Raw genomic sequence first — 19,027 nt, 5'->3', positions numbered from 1 at the left:
ATATGATGGAAGGGGCAGGGGCAGCAGGATCATCTCTGCCTCCTCGTGCAGTTCTAAAGCTTTATTCAGACAACCAAAAAGCAGTTAAAATCAATGTGCGAGGAGCCTCAACTTGTGGAGGAAAACAGTCTGAACAGGAGAGCAGCCTGTATTCATAGAGGCTATTCACGTGAGCCAGAATGCTCAAAAATCCATGTTCTGGCTTGCATGGATAACCTCCATGGATACAGGTGGCTCTCCTCTTCAGACTGTCGCCCTGACAAATGCAACAAGGGAGAGGGGTAGGGCAGAGCAGGAGTGCTTCTTCTCATATGTTGATTTTAGCCCGTTTTTGAACACTCTTTGTGTATGTGAACATCTGTACAGGATACACACAACGATGGTGGCCCTTCCATGTCCATGAGATGCCCTGTGACTGGGGAGCTGAAATAAAGCACATTCTGTCCAAGGACCAAGGACCACTGGGAAGTTGCAACCCCCTGCCTTCTGGGAAGAACGTAATGGCAAGGGGGAGATGAGCTTGGCCCCATCCACAAGTTAGGGAACTGTAAGGGCTGCTGGATTGTGTGGGTTTGGTGTTTCTCTTTCTATTGCTACTGTAAGTTGCCTTGAGACTCATTTGATCAAAAAGCTGGGATATAGGTTTTCTGAATTAGTATTTCCATCCCCCAGTGGAATTCCCTCTCCCACAACAATGGAAACATGCAAAGTTCATCCATCTGTATTGCTTCTTTTGCTTGGATTCAGAGGCAAATAGTGAGGTTAGCACCAGTTTCTGCAATCTATCTTAGCAAGCCATGCTGTATGGCCCATGTGTGCACCCAAGACTCTCCCCATTTATGAGTGAAAGCCTTTTATGCTGTTGCCATACTCAACCAGAAGTTGAGATAAAATGGCAGGGTGGTGGTGGTAGAAGAGGCATTACGAACAGAGAGACACTGAGGGAATTGGGCAATTGAGAGATCAGGGTTACATAAAAACCTATGATAGTGCAGCAAAGAGAGCACTATGGGGTACATGAAGGTAACTGAGAAATGAGACTGAAGAGACCTGTCAGTAGGGAGACTGAAAGAGCAGGATAATGGCTATATTATATACCAGTGGTGGTGCAAAGAGGGAGCGCACACTATGGAGTGGAGAGAGACGAGGGAGTGATTAGAAAAACCTCGTAATAGAGAGGCTGCTATGAAGCACACATAGAAAGCGGTACAGATAACGGATTAAAAAGAACAATTAAAATTGTAAGAATACTTTTCAGCAGTTAATATGTTGCTGCAACCCTCTTAAGTTTGAGTTGTACCTGCCCGGGATTTTTGAGTTCTTGAATCTCCAGAGTTCCTAAGAGTAATTGCACCCTCTGGTGGGCATAATGGGTAACACTGCTACATTTTCTGTAAGCCTTACATGCTGACAGCAAGTTTTCCTTCCAGCTATGTCTATTGCTAGTCTTATGTGTTGCATCACATCTAAAATACTAGGCAAGGGTTTACATTGCACTATTTTAATAGACTTCAATGCACTCTGCCCAGTGCCTTTTTAATCAAATCCGTTTACTCAAGTATCTGCTTGCTAATGCACAAATCCTTCAGAAATAAATGCCCCAGAAATGCAAGCAACTGAATGTTGTGGCTGACCACAGCATTAGAATGTGTAATGCACTTGGTTTACTCACCTGTCTTAGGTGGGAAAAGGGGATCTTTCTGTCATTTCCTTCTTCCATCATGGCTGGCTCCAAGGTCCATGCTCCATCATGACAAAGGAAAGGTTCCTCTTGTGCAAGCACCGAGTCATTACTGACCCCTAGAGGGACGCCGTTTTTCCTCTGCGTTTTCTTGGCAGACTGTATAGCGGGGTGGTTTGTCATTGCCTTCCCCAGTTGTGACTACCTTTCCCCCAGCAAGCTGGGTACTCATTTTACCGACCTCGGAAGGATGGAGGGCTGAGTCGACCTGAGCCGGCTACCTGAAAACCAGCTACTACTGGGATCGAACTCAGGTCGTGCAGAGAGTTTCGGTTGCATTACTGCCACCTACCGCTCTGTGCCACACAAGGCTCTATCATGACAAAGACCTCATAATTAACAAATATTTTAGCAGAATAGCCAGAGATGGGGTTCAGATGCAACACTAAACTATAACATTATGTGCACAAGCCTTGAGCTCCTGCATTTCCTCGGTGCGGTTGTGAAGGTATCAGAACCTTTCAGTCCCATTTTCAGTTAACCCCAACTTGCTTTGTGCGATCCCAGAATTGTGGTTAGTCTCAACTATGGTTTATGTTTAGGGGAACAAACCAGGATCAGAAACCAGAGTCTGAAGTTGGCTTTGTTCCCTAGCCAACTAGTTTGTCAGGGTTTGCACATAACGACACACCAGTTAGTTGAAAACAGAAGCAAAACTTCTGATCTCCTCATGGCTGCAGGTGAGAAGAGAGCTCACACTCCTGAAGTGCATTTACATAAAGCAGAAATATGATTTGGGTGCAAGGTCTGAACACAGCCAGCGGCTTTACTGGGCCAAATTTCCAAGTATGGATACAGCCAACAAGTAGTGTTTCACTGCTTATAAATATCTAATATTCTTAAATAGAAACTTCAGCAGCAGTTGATCAGTTTATAGTAGACACGGGTTAAATCTAATGTGTATTCTCCAAGTCTGTTTTGTCTTCTGAATGGACCAGCAAGTTAGAATGGTAAACATTAGAACAGCACCAATGGCTAGGCGTTATGTCTATTGGCAAATTGATTCTTCTTCCTGAATCTAATGTTTCCTTTTCCAGCAATGAATAACCAACTTCACATCACATTCCCAGGAGCAGCATCTCTCCTATCATTTGCATGGAGCCATCATGCAGCATAAGATTGCAAACTTTTAGGATACAATAGAAGTGAGTTCTGGGTATGGATTTTGTAAGATGTGTTCCATCTGTATTTCATGGATTGTCAGGTGCCTTTAGTTCCATCCTCCACTCATTGACAGAACTAGATTTTTTTCCAATTTCCTGAATCTGCACAAATTCAAACTTGCAAAAATGCACAAATCCTCCCAAAATGTGCATTTTCATGCTTTAGCCTGTGGGGGAAATACACATTTTCAGCCAGCATATTTTTGTTGTACATATTTTTCTGTGCCTAAATTTGTGTAAAGCTCCAGAAAAAAAAAAACTGGTCTGCAAGTTTGCAGAATCTTTGCAAATTGGGAAAAGCCAGTCCGCTGCAGAACCTGCGGGTTGGATTCACAGAAATCTCAACTCGTTTGATTCCATTGGAGATTTCTCTGACATCCCTAGTTCCAATTTCTGCTTCCATGAAGGGTTTTGTGAGCAGGCAACATATACCCACCTCCTTCCTTTGTGTTACTTTGGCAAAAAAAGTGAATGCAAATTCTTTCCCTCCATTTCACCACCCATCCTCTGTCGTTTCCCTTATGTCAAATATTAGGCTATAATCTCCTCAGGGCAGAGACTTGACATTATACTTTGTACCGCACACATGAAAGATCCCAGGAGAGAGATAGGCGGGCAGATGAAGACCACGACAGGCCTCTGCTCCAGTTGGACTGCCCTCTCCCCACTCCTCCTTCGCAGGGAGGAGTGCCTTGTGGGATGAATCCTTGTAGGATGGAGTCTTCTGTGTGTTTTTTTAAAAAAATTGTTTGTAGTGATTTTATTACTGTATCTTGCTTGTAAGTTTGCCTTGGAAGAATTTATAAATAACTGTGATAAAGAAATAATAAATAGTTCACATGTGTATTTTCAATGCACACTGAAATAAAAGGCTACCCATCACATGCCCCTGCTGTTGGAACCAGTCCACCCCAAAATGAACAGACTGCAGCATTTCATCTACATGAGATGTGCTCATTTCAGGAGTAATCATTTCGTGACTCTGCTATTTTTGGTGACAAGAGGGGCAAATGTGAGTACATTTTAAGGTGATCATTGTTCAGCAGGAAGTTGGGCTGTATGATTGGCCCCGAGACTTTTAACAGCTCTAGGCAGAAATGCTTTGGCACCTGAGGCAGGGAGGAAAATGTTACCATAAAGCTTTCCTCGAAGTAACGAAAAGATTAAAGGGATTATTTTAGTGATCATTAGGTAGAACCTCTAATCACCTCACCTCTGAAGGCCAATCTTTGTCGTAAATTACTTAAAGGAGCAATCCTATGTGGAGAGGCAGGCACCTCCAAACTCAGAGGCAGGCACCTAGCCAATGCATGGTGGAAGTACAGCATAGGGGATCCTCTCCTCCACACTCCAGCTGCCCTTCATTCAAGGCTAGACAGTCAATTTTGGCAGTCTATAGCCGCGGGGCATTGGAGCACGGGGTGGGGAGGCTGGACGATGCATAGGAAGCATTGTACCTGCACTTCTGCACTCCCTGCCCCTGGGAACGCCCCATTTTGCCCCGCTCTGTGCTGCTCTTATGAGCTTGGAGCCCAGGGACAATCTGTGCCGCCTACAACACGGCGGGGGTGAGGAGGCAGTTCTCCAGGAGCCGACCACAGAGTGAGGGCTCTGAGGTCGGTTCCCGGAAACTGACCAATCCTATGGCCATCTAGCTGCTGTCTAACGGCCACAGGATTGCGCCCTAAGCAAAATTAAAAATATACTTCACATATTTCTCTGGACTATAAAGCTTCTCACCTTGCATGAGAATTCTTGTTAAGAAAAAGTATGACAAATATAATGGACATATTATTAGAAAGTGTTCTTTTCTGAAATCACTTCTTTTAGATGTGTACGACAAATAACCACTAGAGTCAGAAAATCAACCATCCCTCTTGAACAACTTTGCAACATACTGGTATTATCTGTCATTGATTTCTAACATTCTCCAAAACTGCAAGCTCTCATACCTGACCAGTGTAATGCAGAGGAACAATAGAAACACAGAAACAACAAAGAAGGTTTAACCTGGCTTCATTAATTGTTGAGTTGTACATCTGAGTTTTGTGGGACTGTTAGGTTGTTGTTTTTTAATAGCACAAGACACCTCAAGTCTGATCATAGCATTACAGCACAAATTAAAAAATAAAAATAAACCAAACACATCTGCCCCATACAGTGTGGAGAAAATGAGAATCTAAATATTTACAAGGGATGAGTGGGAGTGGAAAGTCACAAAAATATTTACATAAAAAAATGAGCTCATCGGCATATACATTTTACACCAGTTCTCACACAAAAGTAAAAAATAAAGAATAAAAAATAAGACACTATATAAATTAAAGAGAACACCTAGAGATCACCCAAGTCTTTCTGGGATGGTTCTCTCACGTGGCTCAAAAAAAGACGACTCAAGTCTTCCACAGTAGGAAAATAAACTGCACAACAACCATTTCTTGTTCGTTTTGCACAGAAACTATACAATATAAAACTTACTGGAGACACTGAAGTTACTGAGCACATGTTAAACTGTACCATGCCCATTACATCAGTTTCCATAGCACAAGGTTCTGGAGAAAGTGTCATGCCGAAGCCACCTTTAAAAAGTAAAACAGAAGCCTAGAATTCTACAATTCCATTCCCTCACAACATAATTTTACGCTGCAGTCAACCAACACTTTGTAATCAACGTACCAAATGAGATGAATGGGAAAAAAAGAGTACACAGGGGTTCAAATATTCTAGCTGAAAGCGAGCAACATTTCAAGCAAATTTTGGCTGTTTGTGGCAATTTCTGCCACAACTGTGCAAGTTCTTGTTGTAATCCCCTCCAAGTAATAAGCCCCCTCCCCAGATTATGTCTGCAAAGACATAGGCACAATGTTTTCACTGTCATCTGCATAAAACTTTAACCTGATTAAAACATTTTAAAGTTATGAACAACCATACAGTTTAATGTGGCCATAATGGAAAAGAGCCCATTTTTCCTCTAAACAGACATGCAAACTTGGATTTAGATGTACAGCTGAAATTTGAATCTGGAGCTCCAGCGGTGGATAAAAAAGACATTCTGTTGAAAGATCAGCAAATGGGAATTAAGATAAAGGCAGTTGAGTGATAAGTGAGAGGCTTGTGTTCTCATCAGAATGCTTAGACCACAGATCAGGTTATTACAGCTGATAAAGGCTAGGATTTATGGCTGATAGTTACATTCTTCACTCAGCTTGTCTTCCCTTCCAGGGGGCTCCCTACTCTACTAACTGATGGGATTATACCTAACCACTTCCTCAGTGTACTTTGTACCATATAATAATCTTTAGATTAGTCGAGGTTATTATTCCTTCTCCTGTGGGAGTAGAGCTGTGGCTGGGTTCCAACAGCAAACACAAGGAATGGGGGGAAAGGCTCATCTCTAATGGTTAGAGAGTTTCAAAATTAACCACAGTACATGAGCAGGACTGCATAGTTAATTTTATGGCTTACTTAGGTGGGGGAAATAAGGTTTTAAAGAAGTTATCAGCTGGTCAGGACAGGACAGTGGCAAAAAGTACAGGAGAACAGGGTGATTGTCACTGCTCCTTCAAGCTTACGAAACCTTTCTTAATTTAATTGCTTCCTTTTATGGTCAAGGTTGTACTGCTGCACAGAACGTTCGGGACCGATGGCCCCAAAATCATACTGGTGGCTTGACATGAACAAAATAAGTAGCATGTATTAAGCAAGGGAAGACTGAATTCAAGGTCTTGTTCTGAAACTGCTTTGGTGAGATATTCTGACCAGAAGGACTCAAGGGTGTAGTTGTTGCTATGAAAATGCTTGAAAGAAGTGAGCATTCAAAATCCAACGGGTGTGGGCCCTTTCTCTCCACAGGGAGATGGGATCTGTGAGATGAGGAAAAGCTTTCCATTTCAGATTTTGTTCAGTTCTATTAGGCATATGATTTAGAGAAATTACAGGTTAGCTTGGCTCTGATCATACCTGGAGGGTAGACAACACAAGACCAATATATGGAGAGGATACAAGGAAAATTAAGGCTTTTATGAAGACAGGTGTTTGCCCTGCAGCCCTTGCTACCTGAACCTTAAATATCCTAAACTCAATGGTACATCCCTGCTTTAACCCCAGAGGGAACTGATATAAAGTTGAGCTACACAGCCATTGCTAACAGGGTGAAGAACTTCAATGGCTGGATGTCAAAATTAAGTGGGTATTGGGGGAAGCCTGTGTGGGCCACAGTTGGACTTCATTTGCTAGTACGCACAAGGAACAAGGGTCCCCCCAGACAGCAAAACTAGCTTGCTTCACACAACTGGCAGACTGGAATGGCCCTATCTATATATTTCTCATTTACATAGCAAAACAAAAATGCTTAAGGTTCCTCACAAGGGGAGGGGGAGGCTGAGGTAAACCTGGTTCACAGTGAGTTTTCTGGCCACTAAATTTACACTTAGCACATTCAGGAACTATATTACTAAAATAATAATTATCAGAAGTTTAAGATAATGTATATTACAACAAAAACAGACAAACTATTCTTATTGTAACAACCCTGGTCAAGGTTGGGAAATCCAAAGATCCAAATGACATGTTGCCTTTGAGAAGTGCTTTGTGCCCCTGCAAAAGTATTTTATTATTTAAAAGCATGGAATGCCAATGAACAAATCTTTTGTTCCAAGAGGATTTGACACAGGTTCCTTCCATGTAGTAACATTCACCACCTGTGCTAGCAGCAAGAGCCTAGATTACAGAGAGATGCTCCGGATGCTTCCTGCGGATTCCGACTCAGCAGTGCAGTTACGGTGATCCAGAAGAAGAAAGCACCCTGCACCTGGAATGGATTCTAGCCATTTTGTAACTTATTTCAAGTGCATAAAATCAAGTAAAATCGTTCTATCTTGCCTAGTGGAATGCTGTATGTTTTTTTTACAAGGTGGCTGCATAGCTACAGCCTTTACTGTTCTGACTCCCAAGTGGGAGCCTCGAGATTTCTACCTGCTTCTGTTCCAGTAAGGACATTATGTGCGAAAGCACTGCATATTTATAACTTCATCAGAAAAGCAAATATGCAATCCTGTTTCCACGGGTATCTAAAAAATTGTGGGAGATAATGATGCCCCAGAAGGTATGCACAGCATCACCAATCTAAATGTATAGCACAGGGTTTACTTTAGTGCAGTGGCGAGGAATATGTGAGGAATGTATGATTCTCCAAATCAGGTATTACTATAGAATTACTTTGCAAACTTTGTGTTTAGGCCCACTGTAAGCATATTTAATGGGGAGTTAAAACTTGTTTTGTCCACTTGTCACACAGAATGCACCATGGCTCTCCTGGAGGCCTACTGAAAATACTGGGAGTTGGGCCAGAGCACAGCTCTTCTGCCACTCTGACATTTCAGTGAGACTCATCCCACAGAAAGAACCCTGGAAAGTCCACTGTTCAGAGGACTACATAGGAAATGCACTTGCCATAAAAAGTTTCATTTTGTTTTTTAAAAAAGAGGGGTTCCTTTTAAAATAAAAGGATGACAGTTATCACCTGCCAGGCTTGGCAAAGCAAAGCTCCATTTACAACAGTATTAATCCTGATGAAGCAGCTCCCTATGCATTTCTTAAGAGAAAATATTTAACTGGAAACCACCTCTTTGTCTTCCTTCGCCACCACTGGGATCATACCCATTCTTACTGATATCAATGGACAAATTTCTGATTGGGATGGATCTTAACAAGCAATGAAAGTACATTTTAGGGAAAAGGGGTCATTGTTTAAAAAGAAAAGAAATGTAGAAGGGAACATTTAATGGGAAATAATCTTTCCCCTAGAGTTTGATACATTAAGCCTGAAGGGACCAAGTTAGTTAAAGTATTTACTAAAGCTTGTCATTTCATAAATCTTTCTCTAGTGATCACATATAAGGGATGGTTTATCTGGAGAAGAAATGTTTGCATCAACCTATCAGTACATACATCATGCACAGGGTTCTGAAGGATAGTGACAAAGGTATGGGAAATGCCATTGTTTGAAATCTAAGGAAAGTGAGAACCATTCACAGCACAACCCCTGTATCTCCATCTCTATTCTGCTCTTTCTGGAGACTGGCTTCAAGTTTAACAAAAACCTACATGATTGCTACAACCTACTTTTAAACAATGTGAAAGAAAACTATACATTTACTATATAAAAAACAGTAAGCAGCGTGGGGCAGGAATTGAATGGGGGCTAATGGCAGGAGTTGCTTTGATGGGGGGGAGGGGGTTGTGTGTCATTGAAAAAATAAACCAGTCCACTGTCCAGCAGAGGCTGCTTACACTCTATCCCTTCTGACCCCATGCTCACTCCGCATGGATCTCTGTCTCAGGCCTCTGTAGGCAGAGCTCGGTGGGAAGGAATGCTCCCTGGCCCAAGGCTGTGGCATAAGTCCTACTATGTGGATGAGCAAAGGGGGGTACAAAACCTCCTCCTCCAGCATAGCCCCCTCTTTGGTGCTGAGGCATGGTATGGTAATCATCCAAATTATCATACTGGGACACCACAGTCATAGTGCTTTGGCGTTTGCCAAGGGTTTGGTATGGGTAAAGGAGACCAGTGTCCCGCTCTATGCTCTCGGGGTGTTGGAGTCGGAGGCTGTGGCTCCGCTCTGGTTTCGGGGGTGGTGCTGAAGGCTGTCCGTAGTGCTCACCCTCTTTATAGCAGTCTCTGGAGTGCTTTTCAGCAGCAGCAGCAGATGGCCTGGCTCGAGGTCGCTCTACATCAGGCCTGTCCTCTGCCAGCTTCACCTCTTTATGATTTAGTCTCAAGGCATCATGGCAGGCTGGGACATACTTCCCACCAGTGTGCTGATACCCAATGGATTCTGGGAGTTCCTGGTGGCCCTTTGGTCGGTAATCAGGATAAGGGGGCCCGTTTTTAGAATCCAGAGGCTGCCTATGGCTCGCTTCATGCGGCAGGTGCGTTCTGTGCTCGGTTGAATTACAGCCTACTTCGTGTTGCTTTCTACTCCTGAGGCTGCTTTGCTTTTGAGGGAGGGAAGGCTTGTCTGACTGCCCATTCCCATAGGTCCCATGGTAATGGGCTCTCTCTACATCAGGTTCTGGATGTGGCACATAGTAGCGCTCATCCCCCTCAGTAGTCCCTACTTTGCTGGGGTATCTCCCTTCTTTCCCATCAGCAACAGTGAGGAGTCCAGTTTTCCCAGGATCAGATTTGCTGCGCAAGTGAACAACATCCACTGTTCGTAACTCATCCTGCAAGGAAGGGGCTACATTGTCATACTGGGACATGACAGGACCTTTCACTTTCTGTCGCGCACGGCTCTCTCGGCGGATGGACTGCATGCGGTATTTTTCCATATCTTCCAAATCCCAGGAGACATACATAGGTTTGACATCTGGGGCAGGTGGCACATCCCGGCTGATAAAACTGTGTTCTTTGCCTGCCAGGTGTCCAACAAGGCCTCCCCGAGGATACAGTGGCAGGCCAGGACAGCGATACAGACTCTTGGTCTGCAGCCTGGAGTAAGATGCAAAATCTCTGCCCGGGAGAGGTTGAAACTGCCTCAGTCTCATAGTTCCGTAGGGGTCCAGGTCATAAAATCCACCATCTGCTGCAGTGTAGCAGGAAGAGCTCGAAGAGCTTGAGTAGGGGCTGTACCGGTAATGAACCCGCCCATTCTCAAAGTAAGGCTGCAACTGAGTGACATGATAATCTGCATGGGGCTGATATGGCTTATACTGATACAGAGGTCTTGGGCAGTAAAGGGGCTCATCATCAGGGGGAACCTCAGTACGGGAGATGGGAACTGATCGGATGGCTGAGGGAGCAGTGACGTGTAGCGAATGCACTCTTCGAATGGTGGGGTAGGGCGGTGTCTCCTCTGTGTAACTAGTGCTCCTCATTGTTGGGCTCATGGAGGATACGTACTCCACCCGGCTGCGAGGCTTTGAGTGATGGACAGATGAGCTCTTCCCTTGAGTGGCATATGTGTTATACCTGGGGCCTATGGATGTAGGGGTCTCTGACAGTGATGGATAGCCTGGATGTTGCTCAGACTTGCTGTGATAGAGGTGTGCAGGGATGCTTTCAGCCCTGTACTGGTGGATGGACGTAGGTTTGTGATGCACGTAATTCTCAGAAGCTGGGGACTCAGAGGGGCTCTCCGACTTGGAATGAGAGAAATATATAGACTGAAGCGTGGCTTGTTTAGGTGGGGGAGGCGGAGGATCTTCTACCGATGGCTGCAGCGTGGAGGAAGCCATGAAGGAATGGTAACTGGCAGGATTCATCGTATCTACATTGTTTGAATGCATGGCGGTTGCAATTTTACTCTCCATTGTTCTCACAGGTGGGACTGGAGGGGTAAATCCATATGAGGATTGAGCTGGGACAGATTCAGACCTCAGGTGCAAAGGGGGAGCCCTGGCATTTTCTTGAGGCTTTTCCAAATGCCCTTGGTGAAACGTGGCTACAGGGTTGGCTGAAGTACACTGGATCGTGGCACTGCCCTCTGTAACGAAAATGGGAGCTGGCTCAGCTGATCTAGGCTCGGGTAGTTTCTCTGGAGTTGCCTCCCCTCGTGCCTGGTATGAGAAAGCACAACAAAAATTAGTTGTGACCCCAGTCCCACAAACACACTCAAGAGCTGAACAAAGACTTTAGTGACAAGCTGAACTGGTTTCTCTAGAGGGAGATAGGAAACTTTACTGAGCCTATTCCTTTCTGAACCCACCAGAAGAAGTTCAAGGGCCTCATCCACAAGTACACCTAGACGATGAACAGATTGCTTATTTATTTATGAATGAGATTTTCATTTTGATTTTTTCAGCTGACACTCCCAAAGCAGGATACAAAACTGTCATAAAAAAACACATCAAAGTCACAATATTAAAAAAGCGTAACAAAATAAAACATGCCAAAGGTTAATAATTTCACAAAGCACAATACTAGAAGAGTGAGTGTGCCTAACTGAGCAGTCCATTGAAGAGAACTTTAGAAAAGGTCTGCCTTGCACTGGACTCAGTGTTGAATAATGTCAGTGTATGGCACACTCTCCTCAAGCAGGGAGGGAGTTTAAATGTGAATCTTAAGCAAAGCTTATGTAACCTTCATTAATATTATGTTACGTCTATAAGCGATTTACCACTATTTTGACATCTAAGGAAGTAGGAACAACTAGACAATGGAAAAGGTCTAGCTCAAACCACATCACAATCAGAAGGCACCTGCAGTTATCCACTGGAAGGAAAAACCAGAGAGTCTTCTTGGGGCCCACTAGCTATTACAGGTAGCCAGTAAGCAGTGTAACAGCACCACCTATTGCTAAGCATGGTTTCCTACTACATGTCTGCTTCCATTATTATGACAACCCTAAGCTTCAACCAAATCAAGATGAAATTTTATCTGGCTGATTTTTCCTTGAATATCTTCATCAAAGTTTAGTTGCTTCCAAGAATTTTATTAGGAGACACTTGTAGCAAAGTCAAAACGTTCAGTTTTTTTCTGGGAGCAGCTCACTTCAAATTCACTTGCCAAATGCATTTCCCAAATCTTTCCTTTGGAGCAAGGTATGGAAAAAATTAAAAGCATAGCCAAGTAAACTGGGGTGGTGGTGGTGTATGTGGATAAAAGTTTTTGCACAGAATTTTTCCATTAATCATTATGTGCAAAAACTGTGTTTATAAGAACATAAGAACAGCCATGCTGGATCAGACCAAGGCCCATCTAGTCCAGCATTCTGTTCACACTTTGGCCAACCAGCTGTCCAGGGGAAACCCACAAGCAGGACTTGAGTGCAACAGTATCTTCCCTCCTGCCCATGTTCCCGAGCAACTGGTGAACAGAGGCATAGTGCCTCTGATACTGGACATAGCATATAGCTATCAGAACTAGTGGCCATTGATAGCCTTATCCTCCTCCATGAATTTGTCCAATTCTGTTTTAAAGCCATCCAAATTGCTGGCCATCACTACATCTAGTGGGAGCAAATTCCATAGTTTAACTGTGTACTGTATGAAGAAGTACTTCCTTTATCACTCAGCTTCATGGGATGACCCACTTGGCTTCTACAGTTATGAGAAAGGGAGAAAAATATATCCCTATCCACTTTCTGCACACCATGGATCACTTTGTAAGGCTCTGGGTTGGGCAGAGAGAGTAGAACATGTACACTTGTGTAACGCTTACCTGACTGAAGCCACTTGACATTTTAGTGGTGGTAGCTGGCACTTGTCCCACAGCTGGCTGATGATCCCCTGATCTCTGTGCTGCAACTTGGTGATTGCCTGCAAGAACATGCTGAGCAGTCAAGAGATCCGTTTCTCCCCACGTGTTGTTTTTGGTGCCTGTGGCAGGTAGAGGAGGAATATTCTGGCTGGATACTCCAGGATCAGCTTCAGTTGTTGCTGTCTGGTTCTTTATCATGTATGCCAGAACTGTTGTAGCTGTTTTTTCTCCAGCAGTTGCAGGAAGAAACTGAAGTTTGTTGTCTGCACTGCAGACTGGAAAATGTAGCTTGTTGGCATGGATTTGGTTCTTATCCAAAGGGAGACAAGTATGGGGGTGCGGGTTTTCTACAGGTATCGCTGTTGCTGGTGGCTGTGACTGAATGGATCCTCTAGCACAGGGATGAGGGTGGTTCTGATCCTCAGTTACAACAGAATGTGTAAGATGGTGTGCATCTCCCAACATACAAGGGTGGAAGTGGGAGTGGTCCCAGCCCATGTTAGTGCCACTATGAAGGTCTCCAGGCATGTCAGTATGGGGAAGAGGATGGTCCCGATGTCCAGGTGTACTAACATGTAGGTGATTGCTGCCCTCAGGCATGCCACTGTGTTGGAGGCCCTGATCTACTGGTAATTCACTTCTGTGGTGATCCCCAGGTGCAGCAGCCTGAAAACTGAGCTGATTCTCTGGCAGGGCAGCATACAGATGGAGCTTTTCTGTAGTAACATTACAATACAGATGGAAATTTTCTACAGTTCCTCTGCTCTCAGTCTCTGCACAACTGGTACAATCAGAATGAACATCTGGTTTCTTCTGGGACTGAACAGAGGCTTGTTGGGCAGACTCTGCTAGGGCTAAGGCTAGTATGCGTGCTGCATTTTTCGGAGGAGGAGGAGGGACAACAGAGACAGAATTGACTGGAACAGGATCCTGGGGGGAGACGAGGGCAACTGCTCCTAGTGGGAGGAAGAGTAGAAAAACAAACAAAAAAGAGAATGATTTATGTTATCCTGTAAGGAGAGCGAGCAATTCCTATAGACCATTATAAAAAATAGATTCCTCCAACATTTCACAGTGGCAACTCCTTGGCGTGACAAAGTGCATCTTCTGTCATACATGCAAACAGGACAGCAGTTCGGTGTGAAAGGCGCAAGAGATTGTCTAAAGGTTCCTGTTGCATTCCTAGAGAGCTAGGCAGTAGATAATGCAGAAAGAAAAGATCAGATCCTTTGATGGGATCTTTTGTACCATTTAATCACAGGTTACTTTTGGCCAAAAAGGTCCCTTCTTCAAGTGTAGCCAGATTTATGTATTTATTTTAGTTAAAAATAGAAAGTTTATCAGGTGGTATATTGATTTGCAATGATTGCAAGAGATCATTTCATGTTATGAAAGAGTGAAAAGATACAGGGATATATAAAATATTCAAGCATTTTTGAGATGCAAGGAGGCCGCAGAGTAGCTTTGGGTTCCTTTAATGCTCTCTATTAGGACCCGAGCAACCTCCACATGCTCTGGAAGACACACACTCTGGCTTTAATTACCAGATTTTTCCCCCTCTTTTAAAGGCACGCAGAGAAGCGAGAGAGCTGGTCTCTTGTGAACTTAAAGAAAGAATGGAGGAAAACACACTGTACCTGGCTGTGTCTGTCCAGAAGGTACAGGCTTACTCTGGCTGCTGCTGGGCATGGGTTGTTCCACCTCTTCTTGAAGCTCTGATTTCTTAGCATCTCCCTGGTTCTGGAACTTTTGTTGGTGTTCTTCACTTGGTCTCACCTCATTGGCTTTCAAAGGTGATACCATCAACTGGAGTGGGCACATGCTTGTGACTTCACTGGTGCCAGCATTTCCTTTAGTCCAGTCTGAAGGGTCTGCACTCCCTGACCCCCCTCCAATGATAACATCCGGCATTCGGCTGGGTATCGTGAAGGAGACTGGCTCTGATATATTCAGTGGTGGAGATCTGACTGGCTTTCGCCCCATCTTGGGAGACAAGGCATGTGCAACCTTCTCAGAGAAAGATTGGGGTTTGGATGATTTCTCTTCAGTTGGGCTCAGGTCTAGAGTGAAGAAGGGACTCACACTCTTCTCTTGATAGGGGGAAACTGGTTCAGAGCTGGTGGCACTGCCAGGAGTCTGAGACTGGCTGCCTGAGTCTAGTTCCTTCTTAAAGATGTTTTGTTTGTCTTTATTAAAGTCTACTGACTCCAACAGGGAGGTACTGCTATCAAGACACTCAGACTCTGCTTTCGGTGGGCTGCACTGAAAAGACATGGGATCAAAATCCAGGCTAGCTACACCAATCTCAGGTGGGCTCAGGTCAACATCTTCTGCTGACCTTGGAGAGATGAGAGCAGGAACATGGATATGCCCCTCATCTCCATCACTCTCATGGTCATGGGGCAGGTTATCGTAGGAATTGCAGCGGTTCATATTCCCCAAGAGCTCCCCATTAAAAGAAGCAGACAATGCATCACTACTAGATCGTGGTCTTCGGGGCCGAAACAGCTTAGATTCACCTAGTAAGAAAGAGAGCAGATATCCATTAATATATTGATCAGTTCAATTACGTAAAATTATATTTTGTTCCTCATGTTACAGGACTATAAATTATAGATGGGGTTATATTTTCTTTCTTTGTATGAAATTAGCATACATTTTGTGCTCAGTTTGGTCCCACCTGGGACCATTTTCTCCTCCTTCTCCTCTGCCCCCCAGCACCCCCCAGGTTACCTTTCTGCTAGAAATGGGAAACTCCTGTGGATTTTTTAAATTGTTTTTAATGGTGGTGGAGCATTTTTTGAAATTGGCACTAAAAAAAAATCACATTTAGACTAATTTGGCTTATTAAGGAATAGAAACTACAGCTTCCTTCCCATACCGCACAGCTGGAATGGACCCAAGACATTTTTCCATCTTACCATCTATAGCATGTAAAGATGAGAGGGACTCCTCACTTTTAGCTGAACGCAGGGTCCCACTGTCTCCTCGCCCTCCTGGCCAGCGAAAAACAGAACAATTGAATGAATTTAATAAATGGCCAAATATTCTCAGAGACAGACTTTTTTTTAATAGAAGATGCTATGTTCTTCACTGATGTGGACAAGAGTTTGAAAAATCTTTACAACACGTAGGTTATCATTTGAATCAACCAAGGTGGTAAGTTTGGTCCCAGAAATGCAGACTTTGTAATTACATGACTGACTGAACAGCAAAATAGACTTGTATTCTCTTCAGACTATTCAATAGGCTATTTTGCAACAATGGTCAATTAATTCAGCAGAGGTGAAGTTGGTCTTGTGTAGGCCAGCATGCAAAATGGATGTCACATGCAACTAATGCTATTCAATTATCCACAAATCTTCCAGAGGCTTTGGTGATCAGCACAGTATAAAACTACACTCAAACTGTTCTAAATTACAAACAGAAGTTTAGCCATTCCATGATTTAAAAACAAACAAACAACATAAGGCAAACTGGGGAAATCCAAAGTCAAATTCAGCCCTGAAGTATAGTTACCTGCTTAGACTCCTTGCTGCCATGGATAAGGGCCATGCTTACCTGCTAGGGCTATTGCTTTCATTTCGGAGGGTTCGCTTGGGTTGCGTTGCAGTTTCCGTTTGGAGAGAGATGATGATTTCCCCAGGTTAAAGAATGAGCGCCAGCTGCCAACAGGGGATTTTTTCATCTTACTGGGTGGTCTCTTTCTGCAGTGAGATAGCAGGAAGGAGTTTGCATTTAGACTATCCGAATGTTCTACAATGTACAAAAACCACCTGGCTAGAAGAAGCAGTTTACAATAGTAGAATATACTGACGCACATCCCTTATGTAATAAACCTAACATTTGTGCCCCAGCATGCTGTTAACCAGTGTGCCAGGGAGACTGAAGGTGGGGAAAGGGAGGGAAAACAACCACCGTGACTCCCCTCCCCATGCTCCCACCTCTGGTCCCACCATCGCTTTTTGCCAGGTAAGTGAAGGGGAGGACATTGTATTAAGTGGGGGGGCAGCTAAGGCTGGCGGCGATGGGCCCTCAGATTAGCTCAGAAAAAAATATCTGAATTCTTCTAAACTGGGGTGGGTGGGAACCTGGATACTCTCCAAGTTAATCTGAGGAGAGCTCTGGAAAGCTCACCCATCTCTAGTTAAAAAACAAAAAACCACTCAACAAAATGTATTTTGTGGATCAAGAGTGATCATTAGAGGGGTAATGCACCTCAGCAACACAGTCACTTGTAAGGATCCCTTACTGAAGTCAGTCTTTTAGCTTAAAAGCAATTCAACCCCCCCCCCCCCCCCACACACACACACACACACAAATATCTCTCTACCTTTCAGATGGAAAGTCTATGATGGTATGGAATTTCCCCTGTAGAGCTGCAGGCCCTTCACCCACTTCAATGTATTTGCTGTCTGCCACTATAGGGGAATTTATCTGGGCCTGAGTCCTCGCCTGTGCTTCCTCCAAGGTGAGAAGCTTTGTGGAGGGAGAAGAAACCAGCAGGGATTTAGGACGTGACAAAGAACTGTGACCTGCCAAAGAAACACAGGAAAAAGAAAAGATGAAGATGAGTGAGGGGGAAAAGGAATGACCATCCTGTGAAGCAAACTGGGAGATATCTTCACAGTCCAGCTCTTTGTTCACTACACCACATCCAGACTAAAGCAGAGAATCATTTTCAACAAATAAGGTTTAATACAGTGAAGGTAGAAAAAAAGGGGATGGGAACAAAATGAATACAGGACCATATTTTCACCAAAAAAACTATCTTGTACAGTGGAAACTGAGTTTATAGAAAATGTATATTTTATCAAATTATTGTCCTGCCCTTTAGTTCAAGTTTTAGTAGGGGAAGAAAGCTGGATTTTGCTTTAACACCCCAGCAAATTGGATGTTAGAATAAAAACTCTCCCTTCCCTACAAATGCTTTAAGGAAGGCAGCCTACACATCACATGGAGCTACCTAATTGGTGTAGGATGTTCCTCATCACGCCACACAGCATCCAAGTGTTTGGGTTTTACCCACAAATTAAATGCACACCAGTACAATAATTAGGGCAGTTACATGAATTGCCACAGCCCATTTTTAACTCAAACTAACATGTTGACTACTTTTCTCGTAGCAGAGAGATTGCTTGGAGGTGGCAAAACTGAGAGACCTGCTAGAAATATATTAGAACACTTTGTGTACAGTTAAAGCTAAAGCTCAACAGCAGTCAAAGCAGAACAAACACCTCATCCTTACAGATTTTTATGCATCTTGGGGAGTGAATCAAGAGTCATAACAATTGGACAGATAGTAAGCCAACTATACTGAGGACAGAGCAACTAGGAAAACTCATGTAACATTAAAGAATGAGTAGATGCTACTTGTAATGGCAAATTCACTGATAAAGTCCACCCTACATAAAGATATGCTGCATGGGTATCAATTCATAATGACTGGAATATATTCTAGAAATGACATGCCCATACTTGCTGGCAGTCCAAGGATAGAGCCTGTGCCCTCAAAAAGCTTTGTTTCAGAGCCTAATGACTTTAAAAGCTGAGTTTTAAAAGCTGAACATTCTGGAACAAAAACTTGGTATGAAAGCTGCAGACATTAACAATACTTTTTAAATGAAGTTGCTATGGTACCCAGCTTGCTGGGGGAAAGGTCGTCACGACTGGGGAAGGCAATGGCAAACCACCCCGCTATAGTCTGCCATGAAAACGCCAGCGAAAGCGGCGTCCCTCTAGGAGTCAGCAATGACTCGGTGCTTGCACAGGAGGAACCTTTCCTTTTTTGCTATGGTTAGATAAATCAATATGGATCATGACAATTAACAGAGGTTACCTTCTGATTCACCAAATAATTGCCTCCATTTTATAAATTTGCTAAGCATAAATCCTGGAGTGAAGGAAGGATTGTTAATCCAG

At 43.7% G+C, this 19,027-nt stretch overlaps 1 protein-coding gene across 20 annotated transcripts in view; it reads right to left on the bottom strand.

Annotated features, from left to right (window-relative positions):
* Positions 1-204: 204 nt before the first annotated feature.
* Positions 205-19,027, bottom strand: part of ARHGAP32 (Rho GTPase activating protein 32) — a 346,243-nt gene continuing 327,420 nt past the window's right edge. For all 20 annotated transcript variants that reach the window (XM_084803670.1, XM_084803653.1, XM_084803655.1 and 17 more), the window contains 6 exons: positions 17,439-17,640; positions 16,667-16,812; positions 16,027-16,101; positions 14,743-15,624; positions 13,067-14,061; positions 205-11,463 (listed from right to left, as the gene is read on the bottom strand). In XM_084803670.1, coding sequence (XP_084659796.1) covers positions 9,220-11,463; positions 13,067-14,061; positions 14,743-15,624; positions 16,027-16,101; positions 16,667-16,812; positions 17,439-17,640 — 4,544 coding nt within the window. In that variant the 3' untranslated portion in view covers positions 205-9,219. The remainder of the gene's footprint in view (positions 11,464-13,066; positions 14,062-14,742; positions 15,625-16,026; positions 16,102-16,666; positions 16,813-17,438; positions 17,641-19,027) is intronic.

This window comes from Heloderma suspectum, chromosome 6 (assembly GCF_057233095.1).
Source record: "Heloderma suspectum isolate Gila_16-S chromosome 6, 16-S_ref, whole genome shotgun sequence".
NCBI classification, from domain to species: Eukaryota; Metazoa; Chordata; class Lepidosauria; order Squamata; family Helodermatidae; genus Heloderma; species Heloderma suspectum.
The sequence above is the reverse complement of the archived record's forward strand: the minus strand, read 5'-3'. Positions and strand labels throughout refer to the sequence as shown.